General features: G+C 35.5%; 1 protein-coding gene across 3 annotated transcripts in view; it reads left to right on the top strand.

Moving 5' to 3' along the window:
* The window catches only part of LOC138176038 (tyrosine-protein phosphatase non-receptor type 12-like), a 140,265-nt gene extending 117,363 nt beyond the window's left edge, over positions 1 to 22,902 (top strand). For 2 of the 3 annotated variants that reach the window (XM_069106777.1, XM_069106775.1), the window contains one exon: positions 26 to 22,902. In XM_069106777.1, coding sequence (XP_068962878.1) covers positions 26 to 87 — 62 coding nt within the window. In that variant the 3' untranslated portion in view covers positions 88 to 22,902. The remainder of the gene's footprint in view (positions 1 to 25) is intronic. The other variant, XR_011172149.1, reaches the window with a different exon arrangement.
* The last annotated feature ends 4,822 nt before the right edge of the window (positions 22,903 to 27,724 follow it).

The raw sequence follows: 27,724 nt of genomic DNA, 5'->3' as shown, positions 1-27,724 counted from the left end.
TATTCTATCTATATTTTGACTGTAGGTTTTGGTAATCGTTGTGGAAAACCCAAAGGACCAAGAGATCCACCATCAGAATGGACATGATGCAAGGGGACAAAGGACACATAAAATTATACTGGAAAATTCAAGTGCCACTGAAAACCAGATTTATAGTATTTCCTCTCCCACCCCCCCACCCCCCCCCCCCATAGAGAAAAGATTGGGTTATTGTAGGTGGGGGTGGTTGCTAAGAGAGCAGTGTAGATTGTTACCTACAAAGGATATACTTTTTATAGTAGATCCATTTTAAATTTGAAAGTTTGCGACAGTGGATTCCAGTATTACATTCTAATTTTTTGGAGGGGGGGGGAGGGCTGGGACCATCTACTCTGCCTTATTGTACACTTAGGAAGAAGTATTACATATGGTTTATTTTGTAACTTCAAGTATTATTGCCTTAATGTCTCTTAACCCTGTTACACGCTGCTTGTAGACATGTTAATACAGTAATACTTTTATGAGAAATTGAGTTTATGGACTACTCTTTTGCTAATGTTTTATTATGTATGCATTATTTTGTATATGTACAGGGCAAGTAAGTATATAATTTGATAAAGTTGCAATCATAAGATATTAACAGAAGATGTAAGATATCTCTGCATGATCTAAATCTTTGTCTACCTTATTTGTAAATTATTTGCCCTGATGTTTTAGAAAATAGTTTGATTTTTAAAATTGCTGGACACATGCTACCAGCATTACAGGCTAGCAGAGATAAAAGATTGTAATAATACATTTTGTAAATTGTAAGCAAAAGGTTATTTTTATATTATATACTGTTTGTCGATCCTAATTTGTCCTGGTTTTCATCTAGTTATAGAGATTCAGTAAGTGCCTTGGAACAATATTGAATTCTCTTAGCTCATGTGTGTTACTTTAATATTTGAGTTCATCTGGGATTAGAAGACTATCAAAATGTCTATGTTTTAGGATATTTCACCTGCCAGTAAAAAACAAAACCAATTCTACAAATTGTCTCTCTTGATTATCTTTTTAGCTTTCTTAACAACCTTATACCTTTTATAGGAATTTTATTTCTTTTCTTTTTCTTTCTGGATTGAAATCCTTTTAATTGCATTTTTCCCATTTAGCCTTCATGTCATAGGGACTGGCTGAAATATCCAAAATTGGAACAGGAGCTAGAATCAGGTTTGGCTATTTTCAAGAGATTTCTTTTCTCTTGATTTATAGTTCCCTATTGAACAGATTGGTGAGATAATAGAGTAAAGGCTTTGAGGAAAGAAAGTGGGATCACTGTAAAAGGAAAAAGCTGATGGCTTTTCTGTGGTAGAAAAATTAAAAATCAATTATCCTTCCATATTTATCCTTAACTGGATTTTTGTTGTTGTTGCTTATTTACTCAGGGATTTTTGTATTCAGTGAATCAACAAAAATTTATTCAGTTCCTCCTGTGTGCCAAGTTACCATGCTAGTTGCTGGAGATAAAGACAGAAAATGAAACAATCCCTCCTCTCAGGCTTACATGATATCAGGGATGATAATAAGTATTTATATAAGTATATACAGAATAATGCAAGGTAGTTAAGAAGGCGGAGGGCACTTGTAGTTGTGGAAATTAAATAAAGGCTTCTTGGACAAGTTGGTGCTTGAAGGAGGCAGAGGAGAGGAGAAAGTGCTTTACTGTCAAGAAGTCAGCCAGTACAAAGACATGTAGATAATGGAAATGAGGTACTACAGGTGATGAACAGAGAATGCCATTTTGGCTGGACCACAGAGTTCAGGAAAGTGACCGTATGAGTTTGGAAAAGTGTCTCTTCAAGATTTCAAACTTTGAGCAGAAATTGTCTACCAGCAAGCAAGATAGTCAAGGAGCTCATATTCTAAGGAGGGAAGACAACACTTAAAAAGGAGCTGAAAGGCCAGGTACAACAAGCCCTTAGCATGTTAAGAACCTTTTGGACAGTCATGGGTTTCAGTGAGAAGGGAGGTGTAATACTCTTTCTGTTTTTGTAAAATTTTGTCTCCTCAATTTCTAGTTAAGTATATGGAAAATAAGGTAAGGCATATTGCTGTTTTCGGTACTTGAGATGACATTGCATTGGCACAGAATTTTGTACTTGGAAGTAATCTTAAATGTTCCATAATTCAGTTGCTTATTTAACAGAGAAACCAAGGCTCAGGGTTGATTAAATGACTTACCCAGAACCAAACATGTGGCAGTGAGAGAAATACCAAACTGAATGGATGAATAATATAATTTTAAAATGAATTTAGAGTTTTGGTCAAACCATGGATTTTAGATTGGAGGCACACATTAGTTATAGCCAAAGTCGATAGAATCCACTGAGCATGTGTTTTTGCCAAGAATGTGTACACAGTCCCTCCTTATGTATTTTGCTTTTGTCCAAAGGTGTCTGTGTCCTTTTAAAAAGGTTTTAATAATAGGATGGAATAATAATTGAATTAATGGATGAAATTACTAGTATATATGTGAATTTTAAAAAAATAGTTTATCTGTATTCTTAAAAAATATTAAGATAGGGCTAGCCCTAAAAGTTATCATGTTAATATTTTGTCATAAATGAAAATTTTAAATAATAAAGTCCATGTAGTTATTAATCTATTTTAGTATTCACTATAGAGTTCTTTAATTCGTGTTCCTAAAAAGTTTTAGGAAACTTGTCTTTTCATTTTTAGTTCCTTATCATGTTAAAAATGCAGTTTTGTTATAATGAAATGCAACAAGAATATCTGCTTTTTTCTAAAACCAGGTCCAAGTTTCACTTTTTCTTTTCTAATTTTGGACTTTTGTTACATAGTTCTGAAAAGCCAGAATTTCATGTTTTGGCAAACAGAAAGATGCAAAAACTATAACAAAGATTTTTAGCATAATCTCAGGAGTCATTGTCTGCATTATACTGAGTAATGCCTAGATGTACAAAATATATCTAGTTTAAAAATATGAACTATGTTTTGATGTATTTGCTATAAATTATTCTGTGTATACACACAATGTAAAATGCAGAAAGCTAGAAGTTTTTAAAAACAGTACTTGGATTGTTCTGTATGATCAGCCTAAGGAAAAAGACCTCAGATTATTCAGAAAGAAGATAATAATAATGATGATAATGATAGCTAACATTTTTATAGAGCCTGCTGTATGCTAGGCACTGTGCTAAGTTCTTTATAATTTTTATCTCATTTGATCCTCACACCTGGATTTTAGGTGCTATTATTATTCCCATTTTCCAGATGAAAAAACAGACATAAGAAGTTAAGTGACTTTTCCCCAGGATCACACATAAGTGTTTCAGGTCATATTGAACTCGGGTCTTAGTGATTCCAGGCCTGGTGCTCCATCCATTGTGCCACCTAGCTATCTGGCTTTAGTGAATTATCCTTATTTCATGACTCCTTTCCACAAACTGCATTCAAGCCAAACAGGATTACTCTGTCCGAATATGTTCTATGCTTATCTTTCACATCCATGTTAACTTTTCTTTGTACTCCTGGAAGCTCCTAGCTCTTCTTCTTCAGTTCCTACACTAGTATGAAGTGTAACTTAAATATCATTTTCACCATGAAAGGCATCACTTTCTTGATGCTCTCAGCACATAATAGATGACACTATATTTGCCTATGTTAAACATATTCCTGTGACTGGAGTCTTCGTGAGGTTATATAGTATTATAGATAGAGAGCTGAAAGGAACCTCAGAAGGCATCTAGTTCAGTCCTCATTTTACAGATGAGGAAACTAAGGTCCAAGAAAGTTAATTAAGTACATTAACAGAGAAAAGATTTGAACCTTGGTCCCTTAACCCCAGAGTCAGTGGTATTTCTACCATGTTGGCTTCTAGTCAAGGATTGTATTCTATTATATATTTGTTCTCTATAATATATATTCAATCAAGTAATTTAAGGTATACATGGAGATTAATCCTTTGAATGTGTCTCATAAATTGGTGCTACAGGATATGATTCTTCTGGTTTTAAGCATAAAAAATTCTTTTTCCTAAGTGATTTACAACTATCCAGGATAATCAGATGCTTTAACCAGTCCTTGTTTCTGATTTTACATGCTTCTGATTCCAGGAGAGATGTTAAAAATACATTCAACATCTTATATTGAATTCTTAACCTGATACAAACATATATATAACACAGAACTGTCTTAAGAGTGCTTTTGTTCTTAAATGGAAGGGGAAAGATATCTACAAAAATTAAAGATAGAGAGTATGGTAAGTATAAAGGAGAGTTTCAGGAAATGTTAGCAGAAATTGGAGGACTCGGATCACTTTTAGCTGGATTGATCACTGAAGGCTTCACTGAAACCTGAAGTCCTCTCACTAGCTTGCAGGTGGTGGCTTGAGTTGGGTTTTGAAGGAAGGAAGAAGTCTAAACAGATAAGGGAACAGAGTCTACTCCATTCTTGGGCAAAGGCTGAAAGAAGATTGAAGAAAAGAAATAGCCTGTTTTGGCTAGGATATAGAATATGTGAAGGTGTGAGATTAGACAGTACTGTGGAGAAGATTGTATAGCTAACCTAAAGAGTTTGCCTTCTGTTTGTTAAACGTGAATGGGGAGTCACTGAAGGTTTATGAACAAAGGAATAGCATAAAGAGACTTGTAGAAAGATTTCTGGACAGCAGTGTGAATGATGGGTTGAAGAAGGTAGAAGCAAGGAAAGGAGACTGACTAACTTGGGAATTATTAGGATACTCTAGGCAAGAAGCCTTGAAAGCCTGAACTGTGTTGATTGGTTGATACAGGTGTGAGATGTTTAGAGAATTGAGAAGGCTTGAAACCTGCATATAGGAGGTGAGAAGAAAGATTTGAGCATAACTTATGTTTATGAACCTACTTGATTGGGAGGTTAGAAGAAAGGTTTTCCTAGAGGGAGATGGCTATGAGTTAAGTTACACTCAGTTTTAAGTTTGCTCTCAACAATGAAGAGAGTAAATGGGAAGATGAGGGGTGAGAGCCAAGGATAGAACCAATGCTTACATTTAAGGGAGCAAGAAAAGTTTAAGGGACTAGAGAAAGGATAACCAGAGGGAGAATGAAAACCATGACAGTGTCATAGAAGCACTATAACAGTTGAATGGCATTAATGCCATTAAAAGAACCATCCATGTTGATTAAATCAAAAGTTTAGTAAAGTAAGGGATTTGAAGAAGATGATGAGCTAATAAATTCAGTTAAACTTTTGTTAAGAGCCTTCTATGTGGAAGTCATTTCCTAGCAGTGGGGATGGAAAAATGAAACACTATGTTTGGAGAATACAACCTCTACGGAGGTTAAGTATAAAGTAAAATTTTTTTTTTCTTTTTGGAGGGCCATTGGGGATAAGCGACTTGCCCAAGGTCAGTTTTTGTGTTAAGTATCTGAGGCTGGATTTGAACTTAGGTCCTCCTGATTCCAGGGCCGGTGCTCTATTCACTGCACCACCTAGCTGCCCCTGGTATAAGGTAATTTGAAGAGGGATAATCAGGGAAGACTTCATAGACAAATTTTTGTCTCTGAAGTAAACCTTAAAGCAAGATAAGGGTTCCAAGAAGTAGTGATAAGTGGGGAGGGAAATGTGTTCAAGGTCTGGGGTATGAAGAGAGGAAAGATAGAATATAAGGTTCAGGGAATACCTAGTAGCAACTGGGTTAGAAAGGACACGAAGAGGAGTAATAATAAAATAAGGTCATTGAGGTTGGAATTAAATTGAATATTAGGGTATGGTAGATAGAGCCTGCTAAAGTATGACTTGGTACTACAATTCATTACCTAATGTCTCATTTGTGATTATGTTTCTTCCTGTGACTTATATGTTTACTATTTGGACTTTATCTAAACGTAAGTTTTCTGACTAGAAATTCTTTGTATTCTTGGAAGTACCCTGGTGATTGAGAGAACTTCTGGTATGTTTGTGCCCATGCCTATTGATTATTTTTTCTGACTCCTAGTTTGCTTTAGTTTCCAGTATTTTTACATCCTATCCCTAAACCAATAGAGGTCTCTACTGATACACTTCAAAAATTGACTTTCTGGATAAATGTCTACCTAGAACCAAATGGAATACTCTTCACAGAAGAGACACTTTTACATCTCTTTTTTAATGGTTTCAATAACCATTCAGAAAAATGAGCATTCCATTTCTGTGATCATACCTCATTCCATTCAATTCCTTACATTGCTCAAAAGATAGCAAAACATAGATCTTGAAGCAGAAGCAACAGATGAGGTCCTATTTTTACCAATCATTGCTTTACAACCTCTATTAAGAAAGGAAAACTGATGTGAAAATAATAGGGCCCCTTTTTTTAAAAACAAAAAACCAAAAACGCAAGAAAGCCATCTGTGGTTGCTTACTCCTCCTACAATTGTGATCAAAATACTGGCATCACTGAATGGATAGTGGAGATCCACCTTGAAATGTAGATCCACAGGTTTTCCTCTGTCCAACCTTCCTGAGTCTTTAGTTGTAAATATACCATCTAATAAATTTAATTTGGATTTGTAATTTTTGTGTCTATTTGCTTTTTTTTCCTCTATCATGAATTATAATTTACTATCACCTTTGTCTCTCCTCACTCTCAGTTTGACTCATAAAGAGTTGTTAGCTATTAAAAGTAGAAAGCAAAATGAGTTGGAGAACTTATGTATATTTTATCTCAGAAGCAATACATTTTTTGAGCAAAGGGGTGATAAGGTTAGATCTGTTCGAAAGGAAGATGGTTTTGGTAGCTGTATGAAAGATAAGCTGGGAAAGGAGACTGGAAGCAAGGAAATAAATTAGGAAACTATTACAAATATCCATAGGAGAAGCAATGAAGGCCTAAACTAGAGTGGTGGTCTTGTGGATAAATGGAAGGCTATTCATATAAGAGATAAAATTAACAAGACTTCGCAATTGATTGGAGAGGTAAAAAAGAAGGGAAAGTCATAGATAATTAAATGACTTGAGCTCTTCAACTTCTATGTTTGTCACATTTTCTTCTCTCTGGTGTCTTCATAAGGAATACTTGAGAAGTCTTCTTTAAAGGTTCATATCCCACCCCCAAGATTATATTTATTTTTTCTGGTTAGGTCATTTTTGTTTGTAAGCTTAAGTCCTTTGCTTTTTGGAATATTTTGTTTCAAGTTCTCTACTCCTTTTGGCTTGCTAAATCATGTGTAGTACTGATTGTGGCTCCTTAGTACTTTTCTGGCTGCTTGTAGTATTTTTTTTCCTTGAACCTGTGACCTCAGAATTTCGGCTAAATTTCTGTGAGTTTTTATTTTAGGACTTGTTTAAGTGAGGGGTAAATTCCCCTCCACCCCCATTTTTACATTTCCTCATGGTTCTATCACAGCTAGAGAGTTTTGGGATGTCTTGAAATATTATATCTGGGTTCCTTTTTTTGGTCATAACTTTCAGGTAGTTGAATAATTCTGAAATTATCACTTCCATTTCTTTTCTAAGTCAGTTGGTTTTCCTATGGAGTACATTTTTTTTTCAGTCTTTTGACTTTAATTATTTCTTGATGTCTTATAATACCTTCAATCTGGCCAGTTCTAATTTGGCCTGGATCTGTGACCTGGAACTGGGTAGGGGACAACACAGCTGCCAGATGGCAGCTATTCATGCACCCAGTGCTAGAGTTCAGGGATCCCTTGGGATCTCTTTATACTCTGGTGCTTCCTGCTCTGGTGCCTTTTTTCAGTCCACTTTAGTCCAGGGATGGTGACATGTTCCCCACCACTGCATATGCCCCTGTTTAGACTGTATATCCAGTATCTACAGACTTCTCTGTCTCCTTAAGTCACCCTGTGCTCAAAAAATGACTCATTGTCATTTTCTTGGGGATATGAGACAGGTGAGCTGGACATATACATCTTCTCATTCTACCATCTTGACTCTCCCCAACCCTTTCCTATGTTCTCTGGAAGGAAGGTGGTGGCTTAAATAGAAATAGATAACTGTAGAGGACAGACTGGGGAAAATAAAATGGCTTCCATTCAAGAAATGTTTGAGATTCAGAGGGACACATTTCACAGGATGTCTCCAGCATGCAACTGATAATGTGGAATAAGAAAGGCCATAGAATACATAGGAGAGCTAGAGCTAGGTCCTAGGCTTGAAGTTCGAGATGATGAATTCTTAGAAGTTGATGAGATCACCAATGGAAAAGTAATGTGACAGAAGAGAAAAGGGCCCAGTAGGGGGCTTTGAGTGTTTTCTCCGGGATTAGAGGACCAGAGATAGATGACTGTTCAACAAAGGAGAGACTGAGGTCTGGTAAAAAAAAAAAAAGAGATAAATGCAGTCTTAGATAAGCTAAATGGAGATAGCATCCAAGAAAAGAAGGTGTTACAGTGTCAAGTGTCAAGTAGAGACTACTCAAAAAATCAGATTGTGCAGCTGAGACCACTGGTAATCTTTAAAAAGCCATTTTGGACAGGTGAAAAGCTAGAGCAAGAGGTTGAAGAATTAATGGAGAAGTGGAAGTAGTAAATGTAGACTCTAGCAAGAAAAATAAGATAAAGTGTGATTCCTAGATCAGGAAACAAGCCTGAGTGAAGTTTTTTTTTTTTTTTTTTGCTTTTTTGAAGGGGCATTTGGGGTTAAGTGACTTGCCCAAAGTCAGACGGCTAGTAAGTGTTAAGTATCTGAGGTCAAATTTGAACTCAGATCCTCTGGTGCTATTCACTCTGCCACCTAGACTTCCCATGAGTGAAGATTTTTAGAGACTGCCATGCTTATGTTTGTAGAAGGCAGATAAGGAGCCAAACAAGAGAGAGTGCTCCTGGAGATGGGATGAGATCAAAAGTGTGAGTTCTAGAAGAGTTGGCCTTGGTAAGAAAAAAGTTCTCTTTTTGACTTAAGGAAAATATGAGATGATAGGTGAGCATATAGAAGGGGAACTTTCATTGTATCACAAGATTCATGAAATCACAATTAATAGAGTTGGAAGAAGTCTTAAAATTTATCTAGTTGAAATCCCTCTGATGTATAGATACTGAGTCTCCCAGTGTGACTTATATTTCAAATAAGGTGATTGTACTAGATGTTTTGCTAGATCATTTCCGTTTTTAAAATTCTACAATTCCCTAAGATTTTAATTAAAAAATGTTAAGATTGAAAATATCTGTTTAATAGAGATTTTTTTTCCCAAGTATTCTTTTGGCCATTGGAGGGCTTACAAATGCAACAGATGTGTACATTTAACTATGGCACTTAATATTTCTGATGCTCTTCTACAAGGATATTATGAACTATATGGTGAGTAGAGTGTGGATAGCATAAGGGAGATACTAGTAAGCTGGAGAAACTTGGACTTTTTTTTTGAAATTCAACACAGTTATGCCAGTAACTACTGAATTTATTCACATGATCACACCTCCTTTTATAGATTTTTTTAAATTAAAAAGTAATGGTGAAGGAAATGGCAAAGTATCTACAAGGATGCACAAAGGGAAAAAAAAACTATTCTGGATTAGTGAAACCAACAACTCCCTTTAGAGATTTTTTTTCTGTTGTCACTATTAAATTTTCCTAAACTGCTTCAACAAGGAAGGGTTTCTGAAAGCTTCATAGGAATAATTGATGAGGACTAAACAGTGAACTACAGCATCTTATTTATTTCCAAAACCATTTTCACTGTTTATTCAATGTCATAAATCATCCCCATCCAAAACAAAATAACAGAAGGTTATTGAAAGGGCAGAGGGGAGAAAAAATGTTCAGAACCACCAAACGAGTGCTGCTTCCAAATACAACCCTTAGTGCTCCATAGACTGAAGCCAAATCCAACCACTTTTGTATATTCGACTCCTTACGCAGAGTCATAGAATTTGATAGATGCCTCTGTAGTAGTTGTTGCTGTTTTTTAGTCAATTCTCTGTGACCCCATTTGGGATTTCTTGACAAAGATATCGGAGTGGTTTGCCTTTTCCTTCTCCAGCTCATTTTACAGATGAAGAAATGGAGTCAAACACCCTCATGGTCACACAGAGAGTGTCTGAGGCCAGATTTGTACTTAGGAAGATGAGTTTGTCTGACTCTAGGCCAGGTACTCTATCCATTTTGCCATGTAGCTAGCTGCCCTGTCTCTGTAGTACTAAAGTAAAAAGTTTAAAACCCAAGTCATTCCTTCAAACACAGGACCAAAAAAAAGTTGAAAAATAAAAATATTACTGTCAACTACGGAATTCCTGTCCTATTGAGACCTTTTCTTCTCATGTTCTTTATGTCTGTATTCTAACACACAGGAAGAGATTTGTTTCCTTTCCATGCACCCAGAAAACACTCCATCTCTGGTTTTTATTTTGAGTATTACTTATACCTTTTCTAATCCCCACACTGCCCCTTTCCTGCCCTGCCTCCTTGATCTTGATCTTGGAGAAACAGTACATAAACCCCTTGTTCCCCATTGCAACTTCCAGATATTCCTGCTGCCATCACTCAGCAACCTCTCTTTGTTTGGGGTTCTTCCTATTCAAATGTTACCGAATCCAAATTTAGTGGTAGTTATTGGATCCATTCTCCTTTTTTCTCAAGGAGGTCTATTCCTAGCTTATTATTCCTATCTACCTGAAAACCTGCCCTTAGAGGACTTAAATATACACATTAATGTTTAACCAAACACTCTGGCCTTCCTGTTCCTTACACTGTCCTTTTCCTTTGAAATCCCTTTTCCCCTTGAAGTTGTCTTCAACCTTGCCAAATCCCAAAACTGATTTATTTCCACCGTCCCTCTTCTCTGATCCTGTTCTATCTAATCTTAACTGAGTCCTCACTGTAGCAAGACAGGCTTTTTATTCCTAAATTCTTTATGCCATTCCCCAGAAAAGCTCTTAGATATATTCTTTGAAGCTTTCCATACTCTTCACCCCAGACTGTCCGTGTGGAACCTAATTTCAGTTTTTACTGAGAAAATAGAGGTCATTTCCTATGAGTTCCCTCTTCCCCCTTACTCTTAACACAGTTCAAAACCCTTTGATGTTGTCCTCCATTTTTTACTTTACTCATGTTTCTGAGGAGGCAGCACTCCTTTAGTTTTCCTCACAAAGGCTTGTACCCTTGCATTTCATCCCCTTTTATTTCCTCTGGCATAATGCCTTCTTACTCATCTCTTCTGCTTCCTCCCCCACTGCCATCTTCAACTTGTCCTTATCTACTGGATCCTTCCCCCTTGATTATAAATACACTCAAATCTCCCCTGTCTTTGAGTAAATCATCCCCTCAAGTTATCCTCCTATATTTTTCTTTTCTTTCACAGCCAACCTAGAAAAAGCTATCTACACTTGCAGTCTTTACCTTTTCTCCTCTCACCTACTTGCAGCATTGGCTTCCAGCTTCATCCATAACTTAAACTACTCCCTCCAAAGTTACCCATGATCTTTTGATTCCCAAACCCAATGGCCTTTTCCTAAGTCATTATCCATCCTGATCTCTCTGCATCATTTCAACACTGTTCACCATTCCTTCTCCTCAGGATTTTCATGACATGGTTTTCTCTCAGTATTCTTCCTATCTGACTGCTGCTCAGTGTCCTTTGCTAGATTAATATGCATATCCTGCCCCTTTTCTGTGAGTTTACCACAAGGCTCCATCCCAAGCCATTTTCTTTGAATTTTATTACTTCATTAGCTCCTATGGGCATAATTATCATTTCTACATAGACTCAGATTTATTTCTCCAAGTACTTGATAATCCAGAGATCGCCAGAAGAGGGCAAATGAGATGCTTAGGGCATTGGAAAGCTGGTCATAACAATTGGTTAAAGGAATTGGTGATGTCTAATCTGGTGAATGAATATCAGAAGAATATAATAATCATCTATTTGAAGGTTTGTTATGTGGAAGAGGAATTAGACATGATCTGCTAAGGTTTTAGAAGGATGAGCTAGGATAAATGGATGGAATTTACAGAATGCTGATTTCAGTTTGATGAAAGGAAAAATAACATTTAGAGCTCTATAGGGAAGGAATGACAATTACTAAGTAGAGGATTGTAAGGGATCAAGGAAGAAGTGACATTTTCATTACAAAATCCATCCTGAATCATTCAAGGTGTGGCTCATCTGAGGTAGAGTTCATCTGTTCCAGATACCTCATTTTACTGATGAAGAAACTGAGGCCCAGAGGTGAATTGATTTAAGTCACACAGGTAGTAACAGAGCTGGCATTTGAACCCATGTCCTCTGATTCCAAATACACATAAACATGTTAATCTGTTTTTGAAGGAGATTCTGCCAACTCAAGTCGAACAAAAATATCAAAATATGGAAATCCTAAAGTAACCACCAGTTAATCATGATTCAAAGCTAAAGTGTAACCCAATTCTTTTAGGGAATATGAGATTATATTAGTCCTTCTTTTGTCAGCACACAAGAAAAGGTATCTAATAGATTATATTAAGATAAGAGGTACAAAAAAAGTAGGAGAAGCAATTACTATGTTTTAGTTGGCACTGGGCAGGTCTCTGTTTTAGTGAACTGCATTTAATTTTAAATACCATGCTTTAAAGAAGAATAAGCTGGAAACAGTTCAGAGAAAATCAGAACTAATTAAAGGCTAAGAAAATTAGACCCATGAGAAAATTTTAAAACCGTACATGTTCAGTCTAATGCAACAGTGTCAGACTTAGTAACTACATATACGTGAAGAGATGTTACACAAGTTTGGAATTTAAATTATTCTCAGAGGTAATGACAGAAAATGAAAGAAAGGGATACAATTATTTGACAATGAAAATGTACTTTTAATTATGGTAAAAAAAACTTTAAAAACTGTAAAAACTTGCAAGAAATCACTATCTTCTTGAAATTCATTACTGATAATGAGATTTTTTTTTTAAGCAATAGGGGTTAAGTAACTTGCTCAAGGTTACACGGCCAGTTATTTCTGGGTGTGGTGCTAAGATAATGAGAATTCTTAAAATGCTGTGGTAATTATGAGGGAAATTATTCTGGACTTCATTTTGACCAGGAGAAGGAAGAAGTGGGTGAAATAAAATAAAATGAAAGCAAAGAGTACCTTTGGAAGACAGTGACTATATTTTTTTTAAAAAGTAATTTTAAAGAATTTAAAAAAAGCAAAAATTTTGAAATAACATAAGGATATATGTAATACCAAGACTCTCCATTACATACATGTTGTTTTTTAAACAATATATCAAACATGTTATTCAGGGCCCACACTGCCATGGTTGTCAGTATCCCCTTCTGAACCTTTTTCTGCTTTTTTCTATGTATTTTTCAGATATAGTATCGATGCCCTTTTCTTTCTTTTATTTTGCTTTCACTTCGCTCCCCTCATTCTCATCTGCAAAAAAAAAAAAGCTCTCCTTTGGAACAAATAAGTGTAGTCAATCAAAAAAAATCCACACATTAGTTGTGTCTGAAAATGAAACATTCTGCACTTCTATTGTATCATCTCTGCCAGGCAGTGGGAAGCATAAATTACTGCAAGTCTTTTCAATTTATTATGAAATTCTCTCAATTTATTTTTCTTGCCAATGCTATAGCTAGCATTTCTAGAAATAGAACCATCTATTAATGATGACAATGGACATCCTTGCCTCACTCCTAATCTTAGTCCTATGCCTCTAGCTTGCTCTTGGTTTTAGGGAGAGATCATATTAAGGAATGGTTCATTTATTCCTATGCTTTTTAATACTTTAAAATAACCTAAATAAATGGGTGTTATATTTTATCTGAAGCTATTTTTTTTTTGGAGGGGGGAAGGCAGGGAAATTGGGGTTAAGTGACTTGTCCAAGGTCACATGGCTAGTGTTAAGTGTCTGAGGTCAGATTTGAACTTAGGTCCTCCTGGCTCCAAGGTCAGTGGTCTATTCACTGTGCCACCTAGCCACCCCTGAAGCTATTTCTGTATATTCCACTTCTCTGTACTACAATTTTGTAAAAGTACTAAGTTTCTCTTCCCTCGTTCTTCCCTAGTGTATTCTTTCCCCGTTCCTTAAAATTAACAAAAACACATCCAGTTCCTGTATTTATTTGTATGTTACCTGACTCCCATTTATGATACTTGAAGACAGTGGGATTTTGAAGAAATACTTGTTTCTTCTCTGTTAGAATGTAAGCACTTCATCATTTAGCACCTTCTAATTACTCAGATATATTTACCTTTCTAGGTTTCTCTCTATTTGTGTTTCAAAAATCTGCCCAGCTCTGGTAATTTCATCAGGAATGCTTGAAAGTCTCCTCTATTCCATTAAAGATACCTTTTCCCTTGTAGGATTATAGTCAGTTTTGCAATGTAAGTTATTTTGCTTATATATCATTCTCTTTTGATTTTTGAAATATTGTGTTCAGAGATTTTCCTCATCCTTACAGTAGTTGTAATAGTTTTGCATATTCCTGATTATGGTTTCTTGGTACTTAGATTCCTTCCTTCTGGCTGTTCACAATATTGCATTGAAACTCTGGATTTTGGGCACAGCATTCATGAGTGTGAATTTTCAATTTAGGATTTTTTTCATTATCTAGTTTTAGTTGGAACCTTTGGTTCTTATAGACAGACCTGGCATTTTCTTTTATGATTTTTTGAAATTTGGTATCCAAGTTTCTTTTTTGGTCATGGTTTCCAGGAAGTCCTATGCTTCTTAAATGATCTCTCTTCAACTTATTTTTCAATTAGTTGTTTTCAGAATAGATAGTTCATTTTTTTCCCTAGTTGTTTAACTGTTTCACTTTGCTCTAATATTTCTTGTTTTTTGTAATCCGTTTTGAGCTTTTTATTCTCCTTCCAGTTTTTCCCTTTAGCACTCACTTTTTAACTTCACTTATCTGTTGGATCATTTCTTCCAGCCATGCTTTATAGTTCTTTTGGCCAGACTTACTTTCTATAAGGCTCTACCTATGCTTGTTTTGGGAGTTTTTTCATCATAATTTATATCTTAATCTTCTCTTAACCCAAAGCATTGCATAATTGTGTTTAGCATTTTGTTATTTACTCAGAGTTTTTCCTGGCTTACCCCTTTCTCCCAGAACTTGTTGCTTTCAAGTCTGTTTACTGGGGGTTTCCTGGTACAACCCCATTCCTAGTCTCCTTTAGTTTCTGTCATGTGTAGTTCTGAACTCTCCCTCTTGGCCCCAAGCTTCATAGAAGCTTTGGAAAGCAAGAGAGGGGGAAATGAGAGAAGGACTGCCCTCCTTGATGGACTGTGTATGCCTCTCTCTAACATGACTCCCTGGTCCTGTGACTATGTGATATTCTTATAATACAATTAATCCCATTCTGGCTTCTTTCTGGCATTTTTTTTCCTTTAATTTTGTAGTCTTCCTGCATATTTTTCTTTTGGTTCTTTTTTTCATGCTATTGGTTCCTAAAAGTCTTCCCATGTTTCTCTGAATTCCTCACATTTGCCATGATAACTCATTACAATTAAATCCTCAGTTGATGGACACCCACTTTGTTTGCAGCTTTTTGCTACTACAAAAAGTGCTCTTATGAATATTTTGGTATCTATGATTACTTTTTTATCTTTTGTTCTTCCTATGGCAAATACCCAATCATGCTATAAAGGAGAGCAGAATATCTGCCCCTTGATATAGCCAAAGATCAAGTTAGCTTTTTAGGCTTCTAATTCACAAAAAGTGAGTAAAATGAAGGTTTTAAAAAATTGCTTTTGGAAACAACTTCTGTTAGCAAGACTGGCTATAGTAATCTTTATATTGACTTTAACAGTTCAATTTAGTGAGTCTATATATGGCAACAAATGTTAAAAGTTTAATTTTATCTCTGTTTAAGCAGTGCAAAGGTCTTATGTAGGTCCTAATACATTGATAGCAAAAATTTTTTTTTTTGGAGGGGGGAAGGCAAAAAGCAATTGGGGTTAAGTGACTTGTCCAAGGTCACACAGCTAGTGTGTCAAGTGTCTGAAGCCGTATTTGAACTCAGATCCTCCCGACTCCAGGGCAGGTGCTCCATTCATGGTGCCACCTAGCTGCCCCTTTATTCTTCTTTTGAGTCCTCAAAAATATCTTAGCTAAATTCTGTGAGGATCATTTTTGTCCAGTTTAAGCCCTACCTCCCAGTTTTCACAGGAATGAACGGAAATTGAGGTAATTAAGTTGTAATTAAATATAGCAGTTGTATATACAATACATATAAATAAAAATTATTATCTAGGTCTGAAATTGAAGTAATTATATGTTTGGTGTTTTCTATGAAAGACTGTGAAATCTTCCATTTCTAAGAAAAGAAGGCTAAAGCCTTTGAGTTTCACAAATTCAGACATTTTAAACCAGAGAAGAGGAGAAATGGGAGGAGGTGCAGTGGCATATAATAACTCTTCTAATTAGAATTTTTTTTTCTGAGGACTGGAACTCAAGGCAAGAGGGAGAAATTATTGATGTGCAGATTTAGTCTTAACATTAGAGAAACTTCCTAATGATGAGAGAACTATCCAGAGTTTAATGAGCTTTCTCACGCTGGTTAGTTAAAGCAAATGATTTCAAGCTGCATCAGAACTTGTTGGAGATGCTGGGGAAGGGATTCCTGTTTGTGTTTAGGTTGTATTATTACCTGGCTTCTGGGGTACCTTTCAATTCTGAGATTTTAAAATTTGTGGTCTTCATTAGATTTTTTTTTTTATTCAAGGATGAATTTGATTGAAAACACAGTATTTCCACTAGTAGGTGCACTCATACACAAATAATAAACAAGTTAATGATTACTTAAAGAATATGCCTGAAGACTCTGCTATTCTACTCCATTCTGCATCAGGTGACTTCCTAGGTTTCTTTTGTTTCAGACTAGATTATTTTAACATTTAAAAGGCCTCCTTCTAAAGGTATGTAAAACACATAAAAGTCTGTAGGCCTACATTTTTTGTAGTATGATCTTACCCTTATAACTTCCCCCCCCCCCCAGCTCATTTCATTTATTTTCTTTGTAAAAGAAAGTCCTATTCCTGGTGAAGCTAATATAAAATTGATTATGTCATGTAAAAAAAAATTATGTGTCCTTTTAGCTGTTGTTTTCTACTCTTTTTAGTGTGGTCCCATATATTGCTTTGCTCTGTCTCCTTTAAAAAAAAAAAATATATATATATATATATAGTTTTGTTTTGTTTTGAACATTCACTTTCATAAAATTTTGAATTCCAAATTTTCTTCCCCACCCCAAAACAGCATGCAATCTGATATAGGCTCTACAGATACATTCATATTAAACACCTTCACATTAGTCATGTTGTATGCAGAGAGAGAGAGCACAAATAGTATGCTTCTATCTGCATTGAAACCCTATAGTTCTTTTTCTGCATGTGGATAGCATTTTTCATCATGTTTCTTTTGGAGTTGTCTTTGATAGTCTTACCTCTTCTTAGCAATGCAGGATCTAAGATTAATCTAAGTTAAGTTATCACATAATGTTGCACTCTACATAGTGTTCTCCTGTTTCTGCTCACTTCATTTAGCATCAGTTCATGTAAGTCCAGGCTTTTCTAAAGTCCAGCTGCTCATCGTTTCTTATGGAACAATAGTATTCCATTACACTCATATACCACAACTTGTTCAGCCATTCCCCAATTGATGGGCTTCCCCTCAACTTACAATTCTTGGCCACCACAAAAAGATTTGCTGTCTTCTTGACAATAATTTCCTTGTTGCATGTTTGCATGCCATATACAATGTTTGAGATCTTATAGAAAAAAATGTATTTCCTTTTTGGTCTGAGAATTTGATTTTGCTGAAAATTATCACTAAACTAACATGCTGCTCTACTAAAACTAACAATCAGTCCTTTTATTTTAAAACCTCTGTAAAAGGACTCAATATAATTTCTGGATTGATATCCCCAAGTTTAAAAGTACTAATTGTATTAGTCTGCCTTTCCCTTAGTAAATATGGGGCAATATGAAAAAAAATACTTAAATCGGTAATTGTGAATACATGCACATATATTTTTGGACAGTTGGTATGGGAATTTGTTTTGCCTGACTGTACATATTGTTTTTGTTTTTCTTTCTTTTTTTTCCCTCCTGTGAGGAAGGAAGGTGGGAAAAGAAAACAATTGTTGATTTAAAAAATTTTTTTAAAAAGAGAAAATGCATGGAGAATGTATAAAAAGGAGTAAATAATCTCAAATGCATATCAATGTATGTGGACTTTATTGTAATACATAGGTGGGTTAGGGGAGGGGAAAGGTGCATCTTGGAGACAAAAAAGACTTTGTACTAAACTTGGCAAACAGGTTTTTTGAGTCTATAAAAGTCTTAAGAGTGGCAGAGGAGGTGTGGTTAAATGAGCATAGCACAAAAACAACAAAGAATTAAAGGAAGATGGCAGGCACCTAAAAATAGGCAAATCATAGAAATACGAGGAGAACTTATTTCTAGAAAATTAACGAATTTTAATCCCTGTGTCAATTTTAAGCTTTGGTTTGTTCATTTCTCAAAATCTGTGCCCCTTTGGTTAGGAACAAAGAAAACTAGGAAAAATGATGACTTGGCTAAGGGAGGACAAGATAGGACAGGACATGACAAGACAGGCTAGACCTACCTGAAAGATTTTAGGTATCAAAGTTTTTAAATCATTTTACACCTGAGGAAGCTAAAAGAGGATGAATGAGTTTTCATAATCCCTTTGCCATTACTGAAAAGCAAATTCAAAGCCTAGCCTCTATGGTGGGTCATTAGTACTGTGAGAGACAATTTGCAGTAAAGTTTCCCCATTCTGAAAAATCAAATCTAGACACACACACACACACACACACACACACACAACTAGCCATGTGACTTTGGGCAAGTCATTTAACCCCAACTGCCCTCCAAAAAAAAAAGTTAACTACACTGTGTTATCTGGGTCAAACCCTTTGTCTCTGAAAGGAGACAGGATTTCAGGTTTTGTGTTTTTTTTTTTTAATAAGAGGAGAGTAAAATATAGAAATAGTGTTAAAGAAATTTCTAAATTGAATTAAATCAAATTGAACTGGTTTTGGAAGGGATGTGGTAAAAAAATGTGAAACCATTATATTTGGGTATAAATGTAATATTCAGATTGTTCATTTGAACTCTTGGGTATTATGAAAATGTATACAGTGGTTTAAAGTTATAAAGTTATAATTTAATTCCTGCATATGGTTGTTTAGAAATGCATTCACCTAAAATTGTTAATAGAATACAAGTTTTAAATACATAATGTTTGGGACATTGTAAATTTCTAAATTATGTAATTTGGAAAAAATTATGAACTCTGATTTTAAAAACAATTTTCTTATTACTATCAGAAGCTGTCAAGTCATCTAAGGATATAGTTATGTATGATAACTTGGATGTATGTGAATATATAATGTTTTGGGAATTTATATTACTTAAGAACATTTTTATACCAAATTAGTTTTAAGGAATGCTTATATTTGAAGGTTTATTTATTTTTTTTTTTTGGAAAGGCTGAAATTGTGTGCTTATTGAATTTGAATTTAAAGATGGGCATTGATTTGTAATTTAAGAAATCATAAACTTCCAAGTTTTCCTTTGTTTTAAAGAAAATTTCAATTCATAAATCTAGTATTTACAAAAGCATGCTTGTGAAAAAGTAGCTATTGGTGATTATGTGAAGAAAAGACCCTGTGAATCCTCTCATAAGTTTTGTGAAACCTAGAATTATTAATGTGTATGGAAAAGAGGGCTTAGGTGTCCCTGGAAACAATTTGTGGGCAAGGTCCTCAGCCCAGGGAAAGAAGGGGGATCAGGGCTTGTTTTAGTTATGAAGCTCCTGAACAATGAGAAGTAGCAAGTCTATGCCCAAAAGATTAAAAAGGATCTCTTAACAGTTGTCTTTTATACCAGAACAAGTTTAAAGTTTGTGAAGGAAAAATCAGTAATTATATAAAGACTTTGTATGTATAGATTTTGTAATATTCAAACTTACTGTGAATTTTCTGAAGTTTCTAGATGGGACCCAGGGATCTGGGAATTTTAGGATTGCCTAAAGAATCATTCCACTTATCACAGATCAGATTAAGAAGGGAATTTCACCACTTCCCACCAGGAAGGAGTGGGGGAGGGGCAGCAGTTACTTCAACCTCTGAAGAAGTCTTACTGAGAAATCATTCAGTCTCCAAACTGGCCTTTAAAGTTGGTAAAATTGATTTCTAGTAATTGGTTTTTAGTACAAATTTGGAATTTAGAACAGGAATTCTGGTAAATCTTTGTGGTATATTGCAATCCAGTGAGAGTAAACTAATGTTAAGGTAAAAGAGATTTGGGACCATATGGCATATGGATGCTTTATCCAATCAGGTCCCTGCTTTTCATCTTTATAGCAGAGTTTGGTAATCAATGAAAAGTTAGGCTATAATGCAAGTCTTTCATAAAGGTTTAGTGATTATTCCTCTTAACACCAGGATAAATTCAAACTGTTTTTAAAGAAAGGAAGTACTTTTAGAAAAGATGTTTTGCAGAAGAGTTCTTGCTGTTTTAATATGAATTTGTGGTTATTGCATGGTATAAGCAAAAGTTAACATTTGTAATTGAATGTATAAGTAAAAGATTTAGATTCCTGAAGTATCTCACTCTTCCAGACTGAGTATAACTAAACAAACTTGCAAGGACATAAATCCATCAGCTTGTGGAGTTTAGCCATTAACCTCATTAACCTCTAAGCAGAACAGCTATGTTAGTAAAAGTACAATAACTTATCAGCTATCTTATTTTATGGTTAAAAGTGTAAAGGAAAGCTGAATAAGCTGGATAATGGGTTTGAGAGATTTAGAAGGATAAATAAAGGTTTGACTAGAAATGTAAAAGGAAGATAAGGTTTGGGGACAAATGGGGATAAATATTTATCCAAGACCCTCCTATCTCTAGATAGTGGTCTGGATGCCTTTGTATTAGATGGTTTAAGTATGTTGAGAAGAGTGTGAGGAAGTATTTAGGAAGGCAGAAAGAATTGTAATGATTTATAATTAATAGCTCAATCAAATTTGAGAAGGAAAGGAAATAGGGATACAAATGCAATACTGAATCATTATACCACGGACTGAGGTTGGGATTATAAAGTTACTATAGTAAAGATATATCTGTGTATGTGTGGAATGGGGTCCCAGCTTATTTCAGTGATGAAAGAGCAATTGGGTATTAACACAATTGACTGAATTAATTGTTGGGACTAAATCAGAGACATTTTTAATTTTGAGAAAAGAAATTTTAGTATGAGCTCAGATTAAGCATAATTATAAGAAGATAGAGAAGTTTGGAAGTAGATACACATCTATTAGACCAATAATTTATAATCCCAGTGGGAGATTTGATTTTTATGAACAAGAATATAGAAATGAATACAGGTTATTTGAAGCTCACTAAAGATGTTCCTTAACCAATGGGAGATTATAATCATATCTTAAACTGATTGTTGGTGCTTGTTATTTAAGATTTGATGGAACTGTTAACTGATTGTTTCTTTGAGGTCAACTCCAGATATGAGTATTAAGAAAGGCTGCCCAAGCTACCCAAGCCACCAACCCATGGTGCCAGACCCTGTAAGATACAAGTATGAAGGCTGGGGGAACGACTGTTCCACATGAGCTGAGGTAGGATTCTTCTGACTTAATTTACCCATAAGCGCCTGGCAGACTTTAAGTTTGGCTCAATGGAGACTGTATTTTGGTATACATTTTGCCTGAAATTGACATTCTGAAGTTTGGGAAATATGGTTCCCTCATTACAGTGTTGTCCCTATTCTTGGTGGCAAGTTTCAATAATCAAAAGTTTTCAAATAAACAGCAACAAATCTATTAAATACTTGATTCTGGTTCATCTTAAATTACTATAAGATAAAGCTATTAGGCTTAGGGTTTAGTATAGGTATTCCTGTATGAGTCAGGACCCTTTAGTTCTTTGTAATAATATGAGGACAAGTAGGTCAAGGGTTTGTGGGAATATTATTCTATTATTTAGTTAGTATCATACTTGTCTCAACTTTGTTATAATTAGTCAGTGTTAAAAGGAGGATAATTTTTGGACTACTTGGTAAAAATTTTAATTGTTTTAATTGTGAGCTTAATGTAAATAAATCTCTTAGTGAAATCCCATCCTCCTGGTGGAGGAATTAATAATAGATTAATGCAAAATATAAGAAACTGGTTTTAATGTGTGATCATGACAATTGACCAAGGCTCCAATTTTAATTTTGTAAGAATGATAAAGGTTCTGGAGTGGTCATTTAAATTGGCACCAAGGTTCCTTTTGTAGGTAAATGAATGAAAGAAGGCAGAAGAAAGAGAGGCTGGGATGCAGGACTGAAGATGGATGACCCTAGGACTTCCTCAGATCTGTTTGCAGTGTGAAAAGAGACTTTTGGACTTTGAAAGGACAACTGTTTGTTATTGTTTTCTTCTGAATCTCTGTATCTGAACTCATAATGGGGACTGCCCCCTTGTATGTTGTTAATGTGTCCAGGGTAATTAGAATTAAAAAAAGTGGGAAAACTTCAAAATGTATAAAAGAACAGGGGGGATTTGTGAGGGATAATTTGCAGTGAAGTTTTCCCATTCTGAAAAATCAAATCTAGAGTGGCTTCAGCATCCACTAGGCCTAAGTTTAGAGGTCATCTGACCTTACAGGAATCTAGGACTTAGAGCAATGGAGACCCTCCCCAGTGCCACCTCAGCACAAGATATGCCAAATAAGGATAAAACTGCCTTCCTGGCCTTACATCGGACACCCACATGTTTCTGTGTCCTTTGTCTCCAAGATAGATTCCCGCGCTTAGGTTGTGGGCCAGCCTCCCTACCAATGAGAGTGAAGGCCAGTTGGGGGTTGGGTTTCTGCATTAGAAGGTTATATAACCATGGACTTGCTTCTATCTGTTGCTCTCTCCCAGGCGGATGCCATTTGAGCGACAGGGGCAGAATCCTTGCTCATGAGAAAGAATAAAGACTTTTTCTGATCTCAGACTCAGACTCTGAACTCTTTTATCCCACACAATTCTATCTTTATGAAGGAAGGAAAACATTTATTTTTGTACTCAGAAGTTATAAATTGTTTAACAACACAGAAACAGAGTATTAAAATTCAAAATTTGATATAAGATATGGAGAAATAATCTTAAACGCAGAACTTTAAGAGTAATATTCTTATAAATGACCAGTGCAGGAAATAATTCTAAGGATCTTTATTATTGTTACTATAACATTTTTCCAAGGTATTTTTTTTAAAAAGCCTTAATGTAAAAATGGATATGAAAATGTTTTATAAACTGTTAATCCTGAAAATACCTCTTGAGGCAACTAGAGCTGAATATATTGGACCAAAGATTGTCAAAACTCCTTGACCCACTGAGACCAATAATTCTTGAAGGAAAAGTGTAATTAATTACTCATTCTACCCTATAGTTAATACTACAGCATAATTCTTAAGACCTGTATCTAGACCAAGAGTGTTAATGCTAGTATCTGAAGATGACATTATAGTTTAAACAAGTCAGTGTGCATTGCATTATTATTAGTCCTTTACACTTGATGATGCATTATTTCTTGTTATACGCTACGCCCACTGCTTGTAGGTTCCATTGCTCTTTATAGGTTCACCTCTATCTTGTAATTCTTAAATGTCATTGCTTCTCAAATTACATATCCTCATATTTAATTGCTTCATACTAATAACTGCTTTTCAGTAAAGGCAATCCACCCCCCTTCCCCTCCACCCAGTTTATCCTTCCTTTGAATTGAAATGGCTTGGCTTTGCTTTATTTTCTTAAACATTGTCCAAATTTGGATAAATTGTGTCTCCATCCAATGTCTTCTAAGAGGTGTTAGAAAATTACTAGGAAACCAAATATCTGTTTTAATACCGATTTATGAGTACCATAAAAATACTAATAAGCCACCTGGCCTCCACTTTTTATAATGCTAGGAGAAGCACATTAAGAGGATAAGTAACTTGTAGATAATAATTTAAACTATGTATAACTAAAAATAATGAAAATGTTTAATATAATACCATTGATTAGAATCTACTTTCATATTTTCCTTTTCAAATTTGCATTATACAGTCATCATGTCTAAAGTCTCTTTTAGCTCTAATATTCTGTCATTAAAAAAATCTTTTAAGGAAAACAGTCCTGTTTCTTCCATTTAATTTTTCATGTCAAGCGACAATACCTGTCCTCAAGGAACTTATCTAGTCTGGAAAATAGTTATACACACACACACACACACACACACACACACACACACACACACATTCATATCTCTTAACTCATGCCTCCGGAGGTAAGTAGTATATTCCCCCTCATGGGAGGTTTTAAAATGGAGACTGGGTGACTTCTAGGTAAAGTTGTAGACATGATTTTTAGTCAGTTATGTATTAAACTAGATGGCTTCTGGGGTTCCTTCCAACTTTGAAATTATGTCATTTTAGGAAGCAGCATAGCATCTAAGAATTCCCTGGATTTTCCTCTCTAAGTTTTGAAGGCCCATGCTCTGATTATTATTTACAGGGAAAAGGTATCCCCCAAGTCTTACTGTCCCTTTTTTTCTATATAAAAAAGCACCAGGGGGGGGAGGAAAACAGAAGAGGATACTGTAAGGAAAACAATCTAATTATGTTTATCATTCCAAACATTCATATGGGCATATGGGTAAATTTTAATTGTAAGTCTTTTTTAGCAGTAAATCTAGCTAATAATAATAATAATAGTAATAATAATGATGATGATAGCAGCTAGCAAAGTGCCAGGAACTGTACTAAGCACTTTACAAATATCTCATTTGATCCTCACAACTCTGGGAGGTAGGCACTGTTATTATCCCTATTTTACATGAGGCAAACAAAGGTTGAGAGACTTGCTGCAAGGTTACACAGTAAATGTATGAAGCTAAATAAATGAAAACAAGTTATTGAAAGAAAATCAAACTAGAACTACCTTTAGTTAAAGAAGTCCCTTTGTGACCCTAAGTAAGTCACTTAATTCCTCTGGGCTTTAATTTCTTAATTTGTAAAACAAAGGGGTTAGTGGGGCAGCTAGGTGGTGCAGTGAATAGAGCAGCAGCCCTGGAGTCTGGAGGACCTGCGTTCAAGTGCGGCCTCAGACACAACACAAAAACTAGCTGTTTGACCTTGGGCAAGTAAGTCACTTAACCCCAACTGCCCTCCAAAAAGCAAAAAATAAAATAAATAAATTGTTAAAAAAAATAAAGGGGTTAGTGATAATTAGGGGATCTTAAGACAAATAAAAGAGAGCAAGGGACTGATTTATTCCTCTCTTAAAGACTCAGGTAGCATGAAAATCTATGACTGGAGGAAACTTAGGTATGTGAGGAGAAGGAAAAAGGGATATCTTCACAAGGACAAAACATTCTGCATCTTTCCTCAAGAGGAAATAAAGAAAAGGGTAGGGAATCAGGGATTTGGACACTGAGATTAGTGTATTTTTCTACTTTCTGAGTAGTTTATTTATTTTTTTGTTTTGTATACGCTCAGGTAGAGAATGAATGGGAAGGAAAAGGTTTTTGACTAGGGCACATGAAAGCACTTCAGTCTTCAAAAACCCCAAACTAAGAGTTAAAAAAAAAATGACTAGGAATGATTCCCAATCAAAAATTAGTATTATGGGGTGGCTACATGTTACAGTGAAGAGAGCATCAGCCCTGGAATCAGGAGGACCTGAGTTGAAATTCGACCTCAGAAACTTAACACTTACTGTGTGACCTTGGGCAAGTCACTTAACCCCAACTTCCCTGCCTTCCCCCTCCAAAAAAGCAAAAGAAAAAAAATGAATATTAGTAGCCTAGGCTATTTCTCCTCTGGAATAAATACAGTAATAAGTGGGGGAAAAAAAACCTAGGAATGTTAATGTTTACAAATTAAGGGGAGAAAATACCTAGTGTTATCTTAGAAAATTTTGATTAAAGATTGTTTTGAAAGCTTCCGCATTTGTTTGACTTTGCTTTAGTATAAATGCTTTAGTTTAAAAATTTTTTTTATTAAAAGTAGCAAAATTAGTGATTATAAATTTGTAACAAAGTAGGCAGGGAGCAACATCTCAAATTTCAGTTTAGAGACATGCCTTATATGGTCATGGAACAGTACTGCCACCTAGTGGTAGCACATCTATTTCAAAGGCCAGCTGTTTTTAAAAATACAATCCAAAGGAAAATTATAAACTATATTTACTTTGTAATGAAAGATTAATAGATCACAAATGCCATAGTACTGTAATAATTTTAAAAGATCAAGCTCAACTTTTAAATAATTTCTCTTTCATATGATCAAATTTTCCCCCTAAGGCCTTACCCTTGGTCATAAAAGGATGCCTCACCATTCATGAAAGACTTTATACAATAATCCAATGACTTTTATCAAATGGGTATCTGGCAATCATCCTTTACCTCTATCTCTAAAGTCAAGAAAAAGATGGTGTAGATTTGAGGGAGAATAGACAGGGAATAATATGATGGTGAATACCTACACTGGGGGCAGTTGGTAGTTTTCTCTGATTGTGGATATAACAAAGATGTCTCTTGAAAATACATAATGTTGCAAGTTCATATGATACTGTGCTAGTGTGGAAAACATGAACTAACTATATCTGTATGCTATCATCTGGGACCTCCACTTCTACCTTGTAATTTCTACCCAGCTAGAGATGAGCTTCTTGGAGGTTAATTCAATTCCTTCTTAGAAAACATTCATTATCATACTCTTCTGTGAAGCTGAGAGCCCTTATGAACTGGAGCCCAAGAAACACAGGAGTACCTAGGGCACATTCTAGTCCAGGACTAATAAGAATGTTGTGACTACTTTGTAGATTATACATATGTAGTCAAGGCCTATACAAGTAGTTGGTCAAGGGACTTTCTGAACAACAGGATGACCTTTTAGGGGGGACTTTTGATTGCATCTTCCTATGAGGGTAGGGGATATGTCCTTTCATGTCTCCTAGTTGATAGATCTCAGTGAATGAGGATGAACTGGTTGACTCTAAATCTAGGGGGATAGACTGTTGTGGAAACAGTAACTCTGTAAGTCTTCATTTTAAGATTAGGCCTTTCTGCTTTTCAATAGAGCTAAATTGTACTAAGTCATTGTCTGCTTTTGAGCAAAGAACATGGGAGCCACATTGTCTCCACCATGTAGCATCAATGAAAAGGAATCATGTGGTCAAGTAGTAGAGATAGCAGCTTCTTGTCCCAATAGTAAAATGTTGAGAGTGCCTGCACCCAGTCCTAGAGAGGCAGGAGCTAAGGCATGTTCTCAACCCTGGAAGAGGGAAACACATGATCTGAGTGTTGAGTGTTCCAGAACCTCAACTTCCAAAGGACTGCTGAAGAATCTTCCTTGGGACTGAGGTTCTAGTAACTGCTAGGTTTAAGAGTTCCAGAATCTAACCTCATTAGAGAGAAGAGGATTACATACATGGGACCTAAAGCTGGAAAGGGTACAAGGGATTAAAGCCATGATATAGTCTAGGTATTCAGATGGTAAAGCAGGGTAATGCTGTGGATAGAGAGCTGGCCTTAGAATTAGGAAGACCTGAGCTCAAGACCTGATACATACAAGCTTTGTGACTGTTGTCCTAGGCAAGTCTCTAAGATTATAAACTGAAAAATAATTTTCAGTCTGCAGTAGGAGAGGGTTCCTCACTGGGAATGACAAACACTGATGAATCACAAGTCCAAACCCATCTCTCTTACCCGCTCCTTCTCTCCTGCCTCTTCTTCTCTCCCCCCTCTTCTTCACTCCTCCCCCTCCCCCGGCCAATAATCAAGATATA

This window comes from Petaurus breviceps, unplaced genomic scaffold (assembly GCF_028583685.1).
Source record: "Petaurus breviceps papuanus isolate PSGF00001 unplaced genomic scaffold, PetGlider_PUasm1.0 80, whole genome shotgun sequence".
NCBI classification, from domain to species: Eukaryota; Metazoa; Chordata; class Mammalia; order Diprotodontia; family Petauridae; genus Petaurus; species Petaurus breviceps.
Note: the sequence above shows the minus strand (reverse complement) of the source record. Positions and strands in the feature narration are given on the sequence as shown.